Below are 20680 nucleotides of genomic sequence, written 5' to 3' on the forward strand. Positions count from 1 at the left end.
AATACCTCTAGTAACTCATGTATCTATAAGTATTTGCATATAATTTATGCATTTCAATTAAGTTTATTGCTTTTTCTCGCACAAAACATGCATATTTCACACATTTGCTTATTTCGACATGTTCGTTTTACAAATTTTACAAAACAATACAAGCAGCAGAGAATCAACAATGCAATTTATTGAGAGAAACAGGTAGATTTCACAAATCTCAGCAATTAAAAAAGTTGAAATTTCAGCTTAACTACAAGCCACACACACAAGTTGCTTGCAACTAAAATGTTTTCTAAACAAAATAAAGCTGTCAAAATTGAAATATTACCAAACACCACACACATACATGCAAATGTCATATGCAAATGTTTGTAATAAGCAAATATGCAGCCTTGCGCCTTTGAGGCAAGGCGCCTGTAAGTCGGGCTAATAGCGTTCACTAACAACATAGAAAATTTTAATTTACTAAGCAAATACAAAAAATCATGTTACAACAAAGCAAATGCTTCTTTGACAACTGCAATAAAATCATTTATTTCACTCCCCGTGGTTGCCAGCTGCTGGCGGCTGAGGGTAAAAATTTGCTTTTACAATGATTTTCCAAGCCCAGAAATAAATTCACGCCTTTCTTGTAAGCACACATACACAACAAGTATGTGTGTGGTTGTGTTTGTGGCATGAAAAATTATATTTTTGTCAACAGCTGTAAGAGTAGTTGAGATTTATTTATTTAAATTTCACACACACTCTAACAAATAAAATATATTCTCATATAATTGAATGCCAAAGGAAGTGCAAATAGTTGACATAATACAAATTGAATTGAAATATTTTGAATGCATGAGGATAAAATATTGACCGAATTTTGTAGAGAACACATGCAATTGAGTTAGACATGGCTCCACAAAGATTATGCTCTCTATATGCAGAAAACCAGCTTGAATTCTAGTATGTAATACCTCTTATATTCCCTAAGATAATATTGTGCAGTCGAAAAAGTCTATTCGTATTTTTATCCAAACTTCAACTCATTCATTTAAAGACCCGGTTTTGTATCTGTTCAAGGACGGTTACTGAGTAATACCCTTAATATACGTGTTTTCTTGTACGTGTGCTTATGAGTTCGTAGAAAAAGGCAGATGATACGTAGTGTCCTTTCGGATTAATTATAGATTGTCCCAACAGGGCGTGCATCACAATAAATACCTAATACTGCCGTACAAATGTATGTATACAAACTATACAAAGCACAAGAAGCATCCCTTGAAATGACACTGGAAAGCGATTCATGAAATCTGAGACAAGTTTAATCCAGGCTTTTATGTTCGTAATTTTTCTGTTTGCACCAAATCATACGAATAGATGCGAGTTGCCCTTGACCTAAACAGGGTCGCTTAAATCTGCCTGCGGTTTTATTTACATTGGAGGCATTAAGATACAGCTGTTGTGCTGCGAGCTGCTGGACAGTCAAACGCATCCCTAGCATGTGCATATGTATTAAAGCATGCGGCGGTGAGTGTATATGTGTGCAGCCTGTCCTACCCATCACCACAGGTGCGAAATCAATGCAGCCAACGCCTTTTTATTTAATTATCTCTTTAGGGGTAGTTACATATAAATATCTGTATGTGTATGCGCGTATGTTTGCATGTAGGGTTGTTTGTTACAATTTGGTTCACTCCTCTAGCTCTGGGCATTTATTTTAACAGATGTGTTGTAGCCTCGTATTTATTTTTGGTAATTTGACATTATTGTTTTGTAAATATTGACATTAATTGATGACTTTATGGGCATTATTTGGGATTTAGCAAAAGTGTTAAATTTCCCCAGCACGACTGATTTATCTCGAATTTCGGACAAATGTGCTAATTTTTGGATTTTTCGTACAAATTTTGTAGTGAATTCATGCGCTTGTCCAACTTTTCTCGCACATTGACATGAGATACAATTTGCAGGGAATTTTTCATGAAAATTTGTTGTTGAAAATCAAGCTTTGAAAATTATTGTTTTGAAATTTGGCAGACAACGCAATAAAATTTCGATTTTGGAAATGACAAATGTGCAGTTTAAAAGCACTTAATTAAGTTAATAATTTGCGATTTGTTTTTGTTTTTATTTTGTTCTTTTTGTATAACACTTTTACATATGCGCGTAGTCTGGTGAGCGATAGGCCGAGCAGTCTAGTGTGTCTCTTTACGCAATCATAAAAGTTGTTATTAGGGTGGTGTATGTTTATGTTAAATAAAAATATATTAATTACAAAAAAAATAAAATAAAATAAAATAAAATAAAATTAAATGAAATTAAAACTAAATTAAATTGAATTGAATTAAATTAAATTAAATTAAAATTAAATAAAATAAATTAAATTAAATGTAATTATTTATTTAAATTAGATTAAATTAGATTAAACTAAATTAAATAAAATTGAAACTAAATTAAGTTGAATTAAATTAAAATTAAATTAAATCGAATTAATTAAATTAAAGTAAAATTAAATTAAATTATATACAATAAAATAAAACGAAATAAAATAAAATAAAATAAAAATAAAACCAAAAATAAAAAGCTAAACATGTTACTTTCCATAAATGAAAAATTTGTGACATTCTGACAACCCCTAATACTTTTTAGGAACCTACTTAATAAAATTATCGATTTCCCATAAGTTTTCTTTTTCCATTAAAACTTTTTAAAACTGATAAGTTACCCTTTAAAAACTGTTCCGCCCTAATTTTGAAACCATTATTTCTAACACGCATTTATTTTGCTTATTTTTGTTGCACGTTGCTTTGCAATATTTGCCTTTCATCATTTCCATTTTAATAGCTCGTGAATGGTTTCATTTTCGATTTTCATTTTTCAAATTCAAATTTACGACTTAATAGCATAATTAATGAAAATTGGCAAAGCGCATTTAGCATGCGTCGACAATGCGCGATTATTTTGTTCATAACAGCTAAATATACCATATGCATAAAAGCTGCGATAGGGCGTTTAAGTAGTATTTATGTATATAAGTTGATAATTCAAAACAAATTGTACGCTTTTGGTAAAATATTGCAATGCTTGTATTGAGAAACTAAGGTGCTTTTAGGGGCAATATTGCTTTAAAAATTTGAAATTTTGGAATTAGTTGAGACTAAGCCTATATATCGGATGAAGAGCGAACTTATTAACTAGTGACTGGTCTTAATAAGGCCATAATAAGTACAAAAACTATGAATTTATGAAAAATGGTGTCAGATTTCAATGATCGAAATATTTATCAATGACAAATTTAGATCAAATCCAAGCCCTTCTGAATAAAATTTCGAGCAATTTCGGAATTAAAGTTGATACAAGCAAATTTTGTATGAACTGTTTCAAGACTTTACATATTTTCAAGTCTACAACACTCTTTTCGTGCCGAAAAGTATGCTAATAAATCTCTTGTTGGCATAAAATCCGTGAATCCAACAAAAAACCTCAGCCAAAGAACTTCACGATCTTCATTTTATAATTATTATTTCTTAAAATATAACTTTAGTCCAAAAAACTCCGAAGCATTCACTACAATTCGATTAAATTTCTAATTATTTAATACTCTTCAAGTGAGTTCTGCTTTTCGGAGAGCATCAAGTATAAAATCAGGGATCAGCACTAAGCCATATGAGCTTAGCCAATTTCACTGCAAGCTTATACTCGTTCAAATGTGTGTGAGCATCAAGTTTGTTTGTCTGCTTGTTAGCGAAAGCATATTCCGCGATGCAACATAAGAGCAGCTTTAGCAACTCGCAAACAATATACGTGCAGCTATGTGTATTTCCATACAAATTCGTCTCAGCACACAACACACATATGTGTGAGTGTATATACACTCGCATGCCACACACACATACACTTCAATTTGTGTATATCCCCGCTTTGACATGGCGGTTAGCCAACATCACATCCGCTATTCACCATTCGCAACTCAGAGTTATGCAGCGGCAATTTGCGATTTCTATGCTGAGCAAAAAGTATGCAGCACACACACACACACATATATGTCGCTGCATGTGGTTGCGCCGCTTGCACTGACTACGTACGCTTTTACAATAAGGATATTTAAGTTCGAAAACGTGGTCTGCGGCACCACAAAAGGATTAGTGCAGATCTCTACACACGCGGACGAATTTACTATGCTCATACGTAGACAGGTTATGTGTGTGTGTAGATATGGTTAAGTCGCGAATAGACAACAATGCATTATGAGTTAGTCCCCGTGTAGGGCAGAAGCATGATAGAGTTTTAGAACGGATAGGAACATAGTCGTGCCCAGATACTCATGCAAACACATACTCGCATCTGCACTTATACAAATACATATGTGTGTGCAATTGAGCTAACGGTTGTAGATGAAGTAATGTTGGTGGTATTTTTCTGTGGCCTTAGCATTTGTCGCAAATTCATTTCGCACACATACGCCTCTGGTTTCACACACTTGCTTATGCATACATTGCGTACATAGATATATTTAAAGTGATTTACGATGTTTTTGCTCAGCATCACTGAACAAACAGCGACATTTAGCACTTTCACTTATTTTTTGTCATCTTTCTTCCATCTGTTACGGTTTGGGGTTAATTTTAGTGACTGTAATGTAGAATTCAATTGATTTTTCTAAAATTTTGAGGAAATCACGCTCTATAAAACTATCGAAAAATTTAGTTGAAGCTAAGTAAGACGGTGGAGATCCTCTTAGCTATAGGCTCCATGCGGGTGCTGACTGGGCAATGGACGTCGCTCTCAGCACCGTCTCGACTTGGCAACAGGTCTAGTTCTTAGAGCAGATCTACTCAATATGAAGAAAAACAAGGGTGAAAAGCGAGCTGGGATATCAGTCCAAAAGTCGGTGGCAGAAATGAGTGATACCAATGACCACAGTGAGTCTACTTGTTGTTGTGTCGCCAGCGGCATACCCCTGCTGTGAATGGAGCAGCTTCGAGGTCTTTAGGAGGGGCCGTCCTCGAGATAGTGGAACGGAGTTGCATCCAGACTATTGCGAAGGGGAAGGTCACCGACTCCAGAAGAAGGATGGCAGCTAGAACTATATCCTCCAAAAAACAAGTCGGCCGAGAACATTTTATAAAAAAGGTTCGCGAAGAGGACGTGGGGCGTAGGTAGCATGTACTTTCGTCTCAAAAAACGCAAACTGGCCGATAACTACTTAAACACGCAGGAGGAACGGAAGGTTCGGAAGGATTTTGGTGTGATCCTATATACCACTCTGAAGCTCCATAAAGCGGAGGAGGGTGATGCTTAGGTTCTTTGTTTGAAAAGAAGAAAAACTGAGCTGGAGGGGTTTCGTTCCTTCCACAGCAACAAATTTCAAGGCCCTACTTGTATTATCATTTCAAAAGATTTTTTAATATCCCGGGTTGACATTTTCGCAAATTAGAGCTGTATAATCTTTTGATTTAAATTCGTGAGTATTCTCTCCTGTGATTAACAGCTGTGATCGAGTTGAGAAGGGTTTAATAGAATTTATTTGTTGTGGTATCATCGTTCAGTGACTTGAACTACCACACGAACCACAATTTCTCACCTGAAACTTTTTTTGTGACCCTCAAAAGTCTAAGTCTCTTTGAAATTCTTCTTCTTTATATTCAGAAGGTAGTTAATACACTTTACCAAACTGTTGATATTGGCACAGTAGTATATGACTTTAATTCAGGCACTAATTTTGGCCACTCAGCACTGCTCAATAGGCATAGCTACCCATAATATGCATATAAATGGCAATGCATGTGTGCTTAGCCGCTATCCAAGTTTATATTGTTGCCACATTAAAGCGAGTTATTGCGATATAAAACGATCAGCTAAGTTAGGCCTATATATTGTGCGCACATACATACACACATGCACTCACATGCTACTTCAGCTTTGCTGCATGCTATCATGGCTCTCTAACAAATACCAACTGCTGCTGCGCCTAAATTTATACTATGTAATTATAATTGCGGTTTGCAACAACATAAACAAGTCGGTGCCAATGTTCGCATGAAATTTGCTAGCTCAATAGCTTAGCTGCCTAGTTGCTTTAGCCTGCCTTCGTAAACATTTTTGGTAGCATGGTGTATTGTGTTTATAGCTTTTGAGGTTGCCACATTTGATTGGATGGCATTGGCAGTGCAGGCGTGTATTGGTGGTCTATAAAGTTAACTGCTAATGTATGAAATTTAAGCGCACACATACCCACATACTTACACATATGCAAGTATGTTCTTGTTTGTAGTTTGCATTTGCACCTGTGAGCTGCATAGCAGTATGTGTAGGTGAGTGTGTTTGTTTGTTGGGTCAAATTAATTTCCCAGTTTGTAACACATTTTGTGGTAATTAATACACTTTATATGTTTATATGTGCTATTTAGTTTACGAATTTATGGTAGGGCGAAGAAAAAAATAAATTCTGAGAAATGAGCTGCAGGTGTACGAGGCATTGCTGGCATAAAGCTCTACACTATTCTACAGTCTAAGTTTATATTGAATACTTCAACTTGAGTAGTACTATTGAGTGGAGAGAATTTCAAATAATGCGTAGTTTAATGGCTGTAGAAGATATTTGTATGCATATTTAATGGTAAACTCTCAAAATAATTTGTACTGTTATAGTTACCGGAGGTTATTTAGTTTCATATTTGAGCATTGTCATATATTTAATACAATTTAGTTCTTATTTAGATAATTGTAGCCTAAAGTGGCCACTTTGCTGCAGCAATAAATATATTCTACTTCATATTTGCATGACATTAGGTGTTCGTAAAATTTATTTTGATAGAATTAGTATTCAGCAGGACACTTCGGAAGGTGTAAATTATTTTTCTTTGAATAAATGATAGTGTGTCACATTTAAAATTGCAAATATTGGATAGCAAATCAAAATAAATTTAATTTTTTGACGTTATATGAACTATGCGCCCAAATGTAGGCAACGGTTTAGCTCTATAATCAAATATCTATATGAGGGTCAATAAAAATAGTATGTTTTTTGCTTGTTACTCTGAAAAATAGGATCTTAGACAACTGTAATAAAATTTGTACAAGTATGAGCTCTTACTTGTAACTGGAAGGTCTTCTGGCTTAAATTTTCATATTTTTTGTTTATGATCGAATAAAAATATTAATATTTCGCTTCCAATTAATTAAAGAAAATCTCTTTTCATAAAGTTGTTAGGAAATTGTACGCTTTACAAATAATTCTCTTCGTACACCTTGAAAAGATTTTGAATTTTTTTTTTCTTATAAAGTTTATTACTCAATGCATAAATCATTATAAATCGGAGAACTTATAGTTTTGTACGAAATTTAATGTCCTACAAAATGGTCTTTATTTATTTTTCGTCAAAGTCAAGCGTCCTCTCTTTTCAAAAAAAAATTTAAAATCTTGGTTTGAGTTTTTTTTGCCTAAAAATTAAGGTATCGGAGTTAAGAGCAATTTAGGCAGAAAAAGTAAATATTTAAATGTAAAAATTACAGTTGTTTTGGGACAAAAGAAGGTAAGTTTACACCAAATTTATTGAACAAAAAGTTTTTTTAACAAGATAAAACTAAAAAAAAAAACATTTGGGAATTTTTCATATAAATTTTGAGGTTATGGGAAAAAAATCTGCATTCAAAAGATATGAATCTTTCATTAGCTACAACACCGCCATATAACTTTTTTTATTGGACTCGTAGTTTTATCAGAAATCGAGATAAACCATGCTAAAAACACTAAAAAATCCAGAAAAATCGGTTTTAAAGAATTTCAAAATTTTAGTTTTAGAATTAAGTTTACGTGAAACTTGATTATTTTCGAATTTATAAAATTTTCAGTGACTAATTTTATTAAATATGATGAGATAAATGCGGGTTTTAAGACATCTAGACTCAAAGAATGTATTTCTTGACAGCGGTTTTTATTTTATGTAAAAAATACAGATTGATTTTTGATTAAATAACTGAATAATTCTAAGCCCTCAGCATCTGCTGTAAGTGGGCCTCATATATAATTCTGTGAACATCTTCAGCATCATACTCAGTAAAATTACATTTTTGCGAAGCCTACCATTAGGCTGAAGTACAAATTCAACCAGTTTCCTGCAAACAAAATAAGCGAAGTTCGTAAACGTCAGAAAGTCGTAAATTCGCTCCAATCGAAGAATGGATTTCAGAAAAACTCGCTTTAAAAATTCCAGTCACATGTTGCATGCGAATTTTCTTTATAAGATTCTATTAATTTTGATGGCCGAGTGGTTTGGCGCAATGAAGTAGAGCGTCAGCGCACAGCCGTTGAACGCCTGTAAGCTGAAATTGGCAACCACTGAAAAGGGACTGGGTTGCTGCAGTTAAATGCCACGCGAAATTGCAAATAATGAAGGGTCCTAAAAAAACGCATTAAATATGCATTAATGTATGCATGAAGCGGCGATGATAGCCATCACAGCGCGTTGGCAGGCAAAAAATGTAATGAATACAGATAAAGCGAGCATGGCAGAGAAAGAAGCCTGCCAAGAAATAGCAAATAACAAGTAGGCATTTGTTATTCACAAACAATAGCATATAAAATCCGTAAATTTGCTGCCACGCATATTGTTGCACGCATATAATATACATTTATATGTAGTGGTTTGGGTGTGCGCATGTGGCAAGCGAATGCATGCATTGGAATTGTCGCAAGTTTGCATTGTTGCACGCATACAACAAAGAACAATCTTTATATATTTGTAGCATGAGCTGATATTCCTTGTGGTTTTCGATTTTGCGCCAATTTGTATGCTAAAAAGCAATTCGTTTAAACAAATGATCATAAAATGTATTTCAGATAACTGTATTAGAATATATAACAATACGAATATAAATTGGAGCGAGCGTATGGCCATAAAAATTAATGCAGAAAATCTCATGCATATGATTAGCAGATATGAGGCTGCACATATATAAATTCTTATATATTTATACAAGTAAATGCATACATACATATACAAGTAGACAATATCTATTTTGATATAGAAGATTTTGGAATTATTATTCTTTCATACAAATCGAAATATGTATGGTCATTATAGCAAAAAAAAAACTTCATGATATTGCAAGCAATTATATGATATTAATGTATCTGACATGATGATTAGATCTTCATACTATATTCTATCAAACATTGGAGCTATCTTTAAATAGAAAAATGTCGCAGAATTTCGGCGTAGGTGTCACTGTGATAAATTTTAAGTCGAATTTCAGTTTTTGGTAACTTAGATATATGCTCAATTTGGAAGTTATTCTCTTTTATAAAAACAATACTATTAAATTCGATGACTAATTTAAACGTGACTTGAAAAGATCTTTGAAGCTTTTGTAGTTTGTGAGTTAACTCCTTCCTCATGTAATGGAAATATAAGTGTCTAAGGCCTCTGCTATCTTCGAAGATATTCAAAGTTCTGACGAAGATAATGCCATACCTGAAACAAAGCAAGCTTTGAATTTGAAGATGACAGCTGTCTGAAATTGTTTTCCCAGAGCGTTTGATTTCGTTAATGACTTGAATTTTCCCAAAAATTGCTAGGATAAAATGCTAGGATAAAATGCTCAAAAGCAGCAACTTATCATTCTCGGGACGATTTTTCCCTGATTTAGATATCGGGAGAAGCAGCTCACTTCAGGCTGTGCCCAAGAATACCAGTCATCAATTCTCATGCGACCCATCACAATGACATATTTTAACATAATATGTAATATGTAGCCTAGGGTTAAAGCAATTCCAGCGCTTGGTTCCTAATGAGTCTAAAACTACATTTTCTTCATTCCTACCACGCCTACTTTACAGAAAAATTTAGAGATGTGAGTGAAGACCAATGCAAACTATTTCATCGAAAAGGATACCAGGGAAGATGAAGCAATCATAACAGACTGCTGTTGGATGCTTCACCAGATGCTTCCTGCAAGCGAAAAATTACCAAAAAGGGTTTTGCTGTAGTATTTAATCTTTTTAATATAATAGCTGGTTAGACATGGATATTCACGTTGTCTGAAAAATTGACAAAAAATTTTCAGATTCAACAGATCCAAAACCATAGGAATTTCGCAAAAAATAAAACAACTCTCATTTTTTACAGAGAAAAACCTTCGATTTTTATAAAAAATTATATTAAATATTTATTTTGAAAATATAACTTAATTTTATAAGGTCCCAAGTAATGCATCCTAACTATTCTATGATTGTTGCACAGAGTATTTGTAATTAAGTAGCTACATCACATGAACAAAAACTGTCTAATGGGCGTGCATTAATACATACTATACATATGTATAACACATGTATATACAAGTATAATGTACATATATCACTCACGATGCTCACATATCTATACATAAACTCAAATTGCTGAACAAAAAGAGCAGCCACCACTTCAAGTCGAGTGTCGGCCCAATTGGTTTTGGCCTAGTAAACAATGCAAAAAATGCACTCAAGCAGGGGAGTATATAATCCTACTCCACCTCTCATACTTCTTCTAAGTATTATTGTGTCTGCCGCTTGAAAACTACTATAAAACGTCCATTTCATAGGCATCTCAAGTGACATATCTCACATGTTTGCGGCTTAAGGCGATTTGTCGGCCGTCCGGTGGGGTGCAGCTGGTGGCAAGCGATAGGTGTAATGGAGTGCTGCTCCAGATTTCAAACAGCCACCACAACACCGCACTTTTGGGGGACAGACCAAAGCGTAAAGCAGCAGCAATGTTTAACAGTAATGGAAAATAAGCGTGTCAAGGCAGCCACCACCGGCGCATGCCGCAGCTTAAAGAAATAGCGTGCAATAAACACATATACACCGTTAGAAGACAGACATCTCTACAAATATACACTTTTGGTGTAGTTATAATGAATTGGATTTTGATATCTAAATTAAATCTTAGCGACAAAGGCATTATGGAGCAGAGATAAGCGCACAGCTGCTGTGCAGTTGGGGTTGCGTTGCTTGTGTATTTGCGCACAAAAAGGTAGCCACCACCAAGAAACATGCTGCATGCAACACATATATATGGACTGCTGTTCATGTGCAAAAGAATGCACTAACAACATGTGTATGTATGTATATGCATTGGGGCGCTTATCAGCCTAAAGGTATGCTATTATGTTGCAGCAAGGGCGATCCATTTCGGCAGAAATTGAAATCGATTTGCGCCTATGCGTCGTGTAGCAGTGCAGCAGAGTCGCCAATTTCCGGCGGAAATGTTGCTGTGGCCGCATAGACGCTGATGAAGCTAAGGCTCGGTAGCTTTCGTTGGTATAACCAGCGTGCAAAGATACTAGTATTGTCTGTAAATGCAAGTAGCAAGCTCTTGAGCTTACACAGTCACTCTACAACAAATTTGGGTGGTTGTTTTCAGGTACTAACTCGCATATTTTTACGACTTCTTATCAAGCGGCCATATGTCTTGCTTGCTGCTATGTCGCTATTTTAGGTTATGCGTGTGTAAAAATATGTACTTTGTAAGTATGCGTTACTCGTATTACCATCGAACCCATCAAAATTTGATTGCCTTTTTTAGACAGACACCATGCGCCGCTTATCAACACAGATTGACGCATCGCCGTTATGATGTCATTATTGTGATATGCATGCGCTCTTGCAGCCACACTCATACATACACGCATATATGTATATCTACAGCACATTTATCTGGCCATTTTTACATGCGTTTGCTTGTGTGTATGACAGTTATTTGAAATTTCATCTTTCGCGCAAGTGACAGGCACATAATTGAAGTTGTCAATTGCCGTGTTCGAAAACATTTGAGCCGGCGATGATTTTGTGATGTCGTTAGCAATTGATATAGCGTACTTATTTTTGTATGTTTGTGCATTTCTGGTCGCATTTGATTTCAGTAGTGAAGATTTTATGAAATTTTATACCTGAACAAAAATTATTCATAAAAACTGTTGCTTGTTTCAGGAGGATACACAGAGTGTGCGTGAATAAAGGTTCATTTCGAAAAAAATTCGGATTTCATATGAATTTTTATTTTTCCAATAGTAAAGAAACCCTTATGTCTAATTACAACAATTTTTCATGAAAAATAAGACAAATGCTAACCGAAACTGAACTACTTTTCACAAATAGTAAAATCCATGCAAGAAGTTATTGGTTCAGTTTATTTGGTTTATTTGACAGCTGTATAACATAGTGATCCGATCTAAAAATTTCTTGGTAAAGATATCTCGTCAAACACCAAAGTTTTCCATCCAGTTTTCCTTTGCTTTGGGAAACAGTACGTGCCAAATTTCGTGAAGATATCTCGTCAAATGGAAACGTTTTGCATGTAAGCACTTAATTCTGATCGCTCAGTTTGTATGACAGCTATATCCTACAGTAGTCCGATTTGAACAATTTCTTCGGAGACTGAAAAATTCTCTTAGAAAATAAGCACTACTAAATTTCTTGCAGATATCTTGTGAATTGGAATAGTTTTCCATATAAGCACTTCATTCCAAACGTTCAGTTTATATGGTAGCTATATGCTATAGTGGTCCGATCTGAACAATTTCTTCGGAGATTGTAACATTGTCCTAGGCAATAAGCTCTACTAAATTTCTTGAAGATATCTAGTCAAATGAAAAATTATTCCTTATAAGTGCTTGATTCCGATGGTTCAGTTTGTATGGCAGCTATACGCTATCATGGTCCAATATAGCCAATTCTGGCATGTGAGCAGCTTCTTGCGGAGAACAAGAAGTATACGATATTTCAGATCGATAACTCAAAAACTGAGAGACTAGTTAGCGTATGTGTCCTTTTGAGTATTACAAACGTCGTGACATACTTAATATACCCTATTCAAGGTATAATTATTAATTACTTCTAGCTTTGTTCATATCTAAAACTTTTAAAATTTATAAAAACAATATATTTTAACATTCCTGTCACCCTAATGTTGCTTTTGGTTCACGGCAATTAGAGCGTAGCAAAATAGGTACTATGAAATAAAAAAATTCTGTACTTTATGAAGAAAAACTAAATGTCTGACGCCTCAGTCGATTTATACCTTAGCTAGGTTAAATAAACAGCTACTCCTATACTATATTAAACTATAAAAAATGTACATTCTTATTTTAATTTGTTTGCTTGCAACATTTTCAATGAAAGCTGTGAGTATTAATCTGTTTTAAAAACGTTACTGCTTACAAGTATTCACAATGCTCTTCCAACAAATTTCATTCCACTCAAGCACAGTCAGCTCAATCACTTCCCAGCGATTGTACGACCACAACCGCTGGCCGCACCATCGAATTATTGGAAATCCCAACACAGACTGGCGTTGACATCTTTGAAGTCTACTGCGAGCTGGGCGATCTCGATGAAAAACCTTGGTTGGTTATCTTCCTACGTAAAGAGCCCAAAACCGAGTATGGCAGATGGCAGGATTACACAGAGGGTTATCATACGCTGAGTGGTAATTATTTCATTGGCCTGCAACGACTCTACGCAATCACAAATCGACAACCCCACGAGCTGATGATGCAGTTAAGACAGAGAAACGGTATGCAGCACTATTTGCACTTTGCGCACTTCCTCATCGCCAGTGAGACCAGCAGTTATGGCGTTGTTTCGTCAGGGGCTTATGTAGGCACTATGCCAAGCGTGAAACTCGCCGATTGGTTACCTTGGCTTACGGAAACTTTTGAAATGACTACACGTATGAAAATCAGTATTAGACCAGCGGTAGGTTCAAACAAGCGAAAAACAAAAAAAGATTGGAAAGATTGGATTTAAGTAACGAGGCGAAACTTTAAGCAGCGGCGCACAGGCGAGGTGAAAAAGATATGTAAGCAAATAAAACATTAAAGCAAATGACTGCTCATTCAAGCTGATAAATGGTCAACAATCAAGTGTAACGGGGTAACACAATTTCGGCTGAAATCGATACGAATTTATCTGGGATTATATATAGACCAAAGATATATGTTTGCATGTATGTATGTATGTGTGATTAGTTGTATGCTTGAATATGTGTCAGTGTGTCTCCGTTGCCACCATGTCCGGCCGAAAAGCGATCGATGATGGTGTAAATCGAGCGAAAGAAGCAAAAAGAAAATTGCTGGCTTTGTCAATAAGCGGAAGTAGCTTATAACATATAACGGCAGCACGTATGTTTGTGTGTATATATATATATATATATATAGTATATAGTATATATGTCCACAGGGCCGAAAATGAACTAAAACAAGTTTATTTTTTCCTTGCTGTGTGCGGTGTCGGCCGCAGCAAAACAAACCGCTCTGCGGCGGGGGTGTAGCAGGAAATGGCGGTGGTATATTTTGTATTTATACGTGCATGTGTGCATGTGTTAGTGTAAAAACAACAAAATGCGAGATTTATCACCGAAAATACAAAACAAATGCCGCTGGTATGAATAATAAATCACTTGTGAAAGAAAAATAGCGTTAAATGAAATGCGCCTTCAAATATGTTATACAAATGGATATGTATGCATATACGATTACGGCTATACATATGTGTGTACAAAATTAAAGCGCGTTTGTGTAAAATAAATACAACAATATCACATTTGTTTATGGTTTCATATCATACTTCCCATGGCTTATATTTGTGTGCCTATAAAATAATGTAAACTAAATATTTTGTAGGGCCAATGTCCTCTAAGAACGTTTAACGGTAATTTGTTAAACTTTCTGGTGTTCAGACTCAATTACTCGCTCAATGAGTGTTTCTTTTTAGTATAAAGAAAGCTAGAGTGAATTATTTTAAGGGGTTTTATGGGTTTTCTCGGTTAAAACGGCCTTTTTTCAAGAATTTTTTTCTCATTGCGCTAACCCCTAGGAAAAAAAGCGCCCGCGTTGCCAGAATAACTCCTTACAAATCATCTAAAGTGAAAAAATACGTGCTTTAGTTAAAACCTTGCTTAGAACTTGGACGCAGAACTAAAAACTGCTAATTAGATTTTGGCAGACATTTCAGTGAAAATTTCTTAGGGGTAGTTAAGAGGTAAGTCTTTTCCAGTCACGAGACCTATGCAACTTTTTCAGATCGATATCTTCAAAACCGAGGGTCACTTTATATGTAATTTATAGAATCCGACCTCTAATGCACCTGATTGCAATTCCAGAGTCAACATCTACATAGACAGCCAAGGAGCAATCAAAGCAGTAACCTTGTATCGCATATTAGCCAGAATTGTCTTGGGAAGCAGGGCAGCAGTGGCAACCCTTCTACTGGGTGCAAGTTCACAAAGACATCGAGGGCAACGAAATATTGAACGAGATTACTTAGAATGGTCTGCGGCTAATACCCGAAAACGTGATAAATATTGAGAAACCCATGCATTGTCTATAGGGCGCGCTCGACAGAAGCTCGGTAGAGAAAATCAAACTCGTTGAAACGAGCTACCTGCATACAAAACAGCAAAAGTCATGTGCAAAACGGTAAATAGGAAGTACACAAAATTCCTACTGGCACTCTATAGTAACTGTAGAAAAATGATGCGAATACTAACTAGTCACTGTCTGGTCATGGCACACGCTCGCAGAAGGCTGCAGAAAATGTTTAGAGCAGGGCACCAGGGAAACAGTGGAGCATCCATGTGTCCCGCATTAGCAAGACTACACTGTAGGCAACTAGTGTCCCCATGGTATGATACCCTGGAGAAGGTATCGAGAGTGAGATAGATAGGCTCCATCAAGTATCACCAAGGGCCAAAACTGGTCCATGCATGGCCTATTGTCTACCAGTTTAACCTAACCTAATCTATAGAATCCGATAATAAATTTAATTTTCTAGTCGAAGTTAATTTAAATTTATTTATAAGAACTTTATTTTGGTTTAATTTTTTAACGAAGTTGATTTTTCCATTGAAAATATCATTAAATGTGAATTTCATCAAAAAAATATATATTCTATAACCTCTCCAGAAGCAGAAATAATAAATCTGAGGGTTAATCTTAATTTATATATTATTTTTTATTTTTGTACTTCTATATATTTTTCTTACATTAACCTCTATTTCTATCCAACAAAGTATCATTTACGAAGTATGCACCTCATTAGTAAAATGTGGATATATTTGAATTCATGCTATACAAATATATTTTTTGACTCCTCCCAGCCATCTGGCAATTGTTTTCACTTTTTGCTTTGCTCCACAATTTTCTCAATCGAATTACCCGAACAAATTACAGCGCCTTATGACAACTGCCGTTGTTGCAACGCTAATTTTTGGTAATAAACAAACAGTTGGCTATCAGTTATTATTGGCCATTATTGCATGGTTGTATCACTAAATGTGCTAATTAATTTATGAAACATACAAAACGAGAAGAAGACAACATGCGGACGCGGCAGCAATATTTGGTAGAACACAATTAACAAATTAGATGGAGACATTTGATAGCGCAGCGGGACATAATAAATGGGCGGCAATGAGACAAACGCAGAGCAACTACATTTGCTGCATACTTAACTGAATGTTTATGAGTGTGTGTGTACGCTAGACAGGACGAAGTCGGTGAGACACACAATTGAACAGCAGAGCCTTTAACACACACTAATGCAGCATAAAATCGACGGAAAAAGGCGAAAAATGCAACGAAGTGTGGAAAGCTGTTAATATGTGTGTGTGTTGCCGTATTTTGAGGGACAGCGATGGCTTGTCATATTTATGTATGTACATATATGAGTACTTAGTATGCATGGCTGGAGGTTCTACATCCAGCTAGATGTTTATCAGTGTGTGTGCAACTAATATTTATGACACTTTTATTGCCGTAAATTAAGTTGTAGAAAGTGACAGCCGGCACAAAAAAAATAATAATCAAAATATGAAACATTTGAGTTTCGTTGCATGCAACGATGACTCAGTCGTTAAGCCACACGTATAGTACGTGCGGCATGCAACATGCTGCGCTTTTTTGGTGAAAGTGACTAACGAAATAAATGAGTTGTAAATGACTTTTGGCCGGCGACAGGCTAAGTGTGCAGCTATATGTTTATTTTTCGAGGGTTATTGTGAATGGAAAGGGGCTTTGGTAGTTTTCAAGACTTTAAATATATAATTAGTTCAAAATCAGCATTAACATTACCTTTTTTTATCCATTTGAAGGACGCGCAGTATGCTAAAAATTCTCTTCTTTTCACCAGATCTTTCCATTGAAGCAGTTGTTTTCCTTCATAATTTCTTTAAATACATATTTATCAATATTCTTTGTGTTTAAATGAGTTAAACCTCCCCCACTCTATCCGGGAAAAACTGGTGCACCTTAGTACAACTCAACTCCCCTCCGAAGAACACCACACTGCACAACATACACTAATACAACACACCTGGGGACAAATTTCATTTCACCACAGCAGATGACGACTATCTAACTAACAAAAGGATTGGATCATCGCTGCTTTGGACACTTTTCGCTTATACTTTCGATAACGACAACGGTCCTGCGCGTTATTTATTTCTTCAACCATCCCGAACGTCAATATATATACATACGTCGTCCAAGTGACTTACAACAAAATAATACAATATATGTTAACTATTGTTACTTATATTATGTATAAAACCAAATCAATTACAGTCGTTTTAAATATAATCTAAAGTACACTTTTTTATTTATTGATAAAGTGGAGGTGCGTGAATTAGTGAAAATATATTTAATCATTTTAGCTACTTTGGAAAGATATCGCGGCGAAACCTTTGGATTTGAATTTTCTGATTTTATTCATAAAGCTCATACCGCTTTTTTCAGTACTACAGAACTAAGAAAACTCAAACAATTTGTTTTTACGATCGCCATTGGTTTTCATCAAAAGACGGGTCTCTCAGCTAAGGCTGTATTGATATTTTCATTGGTAATGTTTCTTTTCGCCTTTCCACTCAAAATAAGAAGTCGTGATCTGCTTGAGCTTTTTGTAAAATACTCTTTTCTGGCCACTCTCAAATGAATGACTGTCAGAGAACTTTCTTCGTGTGTCTGAACTTCAAGACGTGGTTCGATCCTCCAGAAGAAAATCGTCATTGATGACGCCATTGACGCTATCTTCAATTTTTAAAGAAAATGAATCAGCGACTCAAAAATGCAAGCAATTCCAGTCCTCAGACTATGCACTTAGGAATGTTCCTTAGACAGGGTTTGTCTGGAAAGTAATAAGACTGAGTCGATTTAAAAAATTGATTGAATCAGTCCTTACAATTCTTTAAAAACTTTCAAAATATGCTCCTTTTCCGTCGATGCAGTACCGCCAACGCGATTTTCGGGCATCGAAGGCGTCACGGAGGACATTCTTTAGAACAGCTTTGAAAGCCGAGGCGCATGCTGCTTGGATCCTCTCTGTCGTCTTAAAATGCTTGCCTTTCATCGGACTTTTCAGGCAAAGAAAGTAAAAAAAATCCTGGGGACCACATCTGGGCTGTTAGGCGGCTGCGGAAGTATTGTGATGCCGGCCTTGGTTAAGTAGCTGTTCACAAAAAAGGCGGGCCAGGGCGTTGTCGTGATGCAACATTCAATCGGCTGTGATGTTTTTCGGACCCGAAACACGTCGCGCGAAAATGTTTGTCCTGACCGAACCCTGTATCTTAATCCCTATTGAATGCAAATTTTGATTTATTGTACAGAACCGAGAAGATTCCACCTGTTTTAAATTGCCAATATTATAAAATTTTCCCCTAAAGACACCTTACATATGTATATATCAACTATTTCAAAATCAAAGCGTACCTTTAGGCGCCTCCAACTGAAAAATCTGTGTAATGTGTTTTAATTTGGCTTCAGTTTTATTAATAATGATGTAGCTGCTAAGAAATATATTCACTTCAGTCAACAATAAACACATAGCAAGGATCAAACAATTTCTTAAGTCAACATTTATTTTTCTTTTCTTTCATAAGTTGTTTGTGCAAACTCATAGAAAACTGACGAAAAGTCACCGAAATAGCTTTTCTAATGCAAACATTTCAAGATGCAGAGCGAGCATGCTACGCACGACGTCACGGACAGGCAAGTAATTTTTTCCAGCACAAACCGAACAAACAATACGTCATTACCGTTAACGATTGCAACGTCACATGTTTACCTATACTTTGGTGTTTTCCCAATGTATCCCCAAAAATATCATTTGTGACATATTTGTGACGTTCGCTGCTTTCCAAGCAACTAAGTAAGTTTGTATATGTATTTGTATGCTCGTGACAGTTTCCGGTGTTTGCCATCATGCGCTTTTGCATTTGTTTGCATTTGCTTTCTTTGTGGTAGTGGAGGGGGCTGTTGGGTCCAGCGCAAACATCATATTGGTGGTCTATTTGATTTGTCCAAAAATGTCCACCACATTATCCAACTCTCCATTTGGGCACTAGCATTTGCAGTTTCTTTTTACTTTGCCATAATTTGGTGTAGCATACTTGCAGGCGCTAACGAGCTGCAATTCATACTTTGGCAGTTTGCGAAACTCTCACACACGTTTGGTTTGGGTTTATTTGCGAAAACTGTTGGTTGCAAATTATATTTTTATTAAAATGTCATTTGCAGTTTTCGTGTAAACACGGCGATGCGAGTGTGTGTGTGTGCGTGTGTGAGGCGGACGTGCATTTTGCGTATGCGCTTATTTGGTTAGTTACTCGTCTATTTGGGTTTGTTTGTGAATTTTGTTTGCAGTTGGTCTGCCGTGCGTGCAAAGCTTAAAGTTCCCTTGACCACTTGCTCGCTCTCTCCACTGTCGATCGCTCATTTCCTTCTGTTTTTGTCATGAAAGCACTTCATGATGATTACTTCGTTTGGCTGCCACAAAATAAATATATACGTTAGTTTGCATTTCTAGTTATATTTGAACTTGGAAAAGAAACTTAAAAGAGCATGTGGGTTCTCCAGCTGCTGTTGCATTTGTGTAATTAGTTTACTTTTGTAATTAATTATTATTTCGCAAAGTACAAGAAGTTTGTGAAGGACGTGAATGTGCCAAAATTTGGTAATGTCTCTGATGGAGCGTCTCTGATATGAGAAATAATAATTTAGGTAAAATACTGAGGTTTTTGAGAAAAATATTTTGTTGTTAGAAGTCACGTACGTTAAATTATGATACGTGATTGATTCAAAGAGGTATGTATCTCACTTGAACTGATTAGAACGCTGGTCCGTTGTGATACCTAAAAAAACTCTATTATACTGTGGAAGATCAAAAACCCTTACAAATTGTCAAAGCGTTTTGGGTCTATCAAAAATTTGTTGATGCGGCTAATGTCAGTTTCGCCTATGTGTTCTAGTTCGACGGAGGTAAGACTGCCGAAATATTTCCGTCTCAGTCTCGCAAAGGTTGGACCATTGAGAAGAAAGTGGCAGGATGTGTGTAGTATGGCTTTAAGATATGTTACATATATGAAAAGAAAGAGGAAGAAATAAAGTTCTCACTTGACGAACAAAGACCAAGTTCAACACATCACTCATTATCCCCGTCCGCTATCTACTTTTCCCTTTAAATTCGATTCACCGAGAAAATACTGTAATACCCCATACCGTTAACCGAGAAGGAACCGTCAGGATCAGGTTCTAGGGTGCGGTGTTCTAGGTTGTAAGGAATACAGTCGAAGAAGTGGAGAATTTCAGTCCACCAGACAGCGACTCCATTAATCATAGTTGGATTAACAATGGTATCCATAGAGCCAGAGCAATACTTTCTAAGAGGACC

The 20680-nt window shown here is 35.9% G+C and overlaps 1 protein-coding gene across 1 annotated transcript; it reads left to right on the forward strand.

Moving 5' to 3' along the window:
* Positions 1-13022: 13022 nt before the first annotated feature.
* Positions 13023-14517, forward strand: LOC105221867 (angiopoietin-related protein 3). The gene is made up of 2 exons (XM_011199001.3): positions 13023-13140; positions 13226-14517. The coding sequence occupies exons 1-2, from the start codon at positions 13090-13092 to the stop codon at positions 13763-13765; spliced, it is 591 nt and encodes a 196-aa protein (XP_011197303.2). The 5' UTR covers positions 13023-13089; the 3' UTR covers positions 13766-14517.
* Positions 14518-20680: the final 6163 nt, after the last annotated feature.

The sequence above is a fragment of the Bactrocera dorsalis genome, chromosome 3 (assembly GCF_023373825.1).
Source record: "Bactrocera dorsalis isolate Fly_Bdor chromosome 3, ASM2337382v1, whole genome shotgun sequence".
NCBI lineage: Eukaryota > Metazoa > Arthropoda > Insecta > Diptera > Tephritidae > Bactrocera > Bactrocera dorsalis.

Excerpts from the sequence above, each read along its gene's own strand:
- LOC105221867 (XM_011199001.3), top strand. The coding sequence starts at position 13,090 with ATGTACATTCTTATTTTAATTTGTTTGCTTGCAACATTTTCAATGAAA. Across the intron at positions 13,141-13,225 it reads CAACATTTTCAATGAAAGCT|TCAGCTCAATCACTTCCCAG; the intron begins GTGAGTATTAAT and ends ACTCAAGCACAG.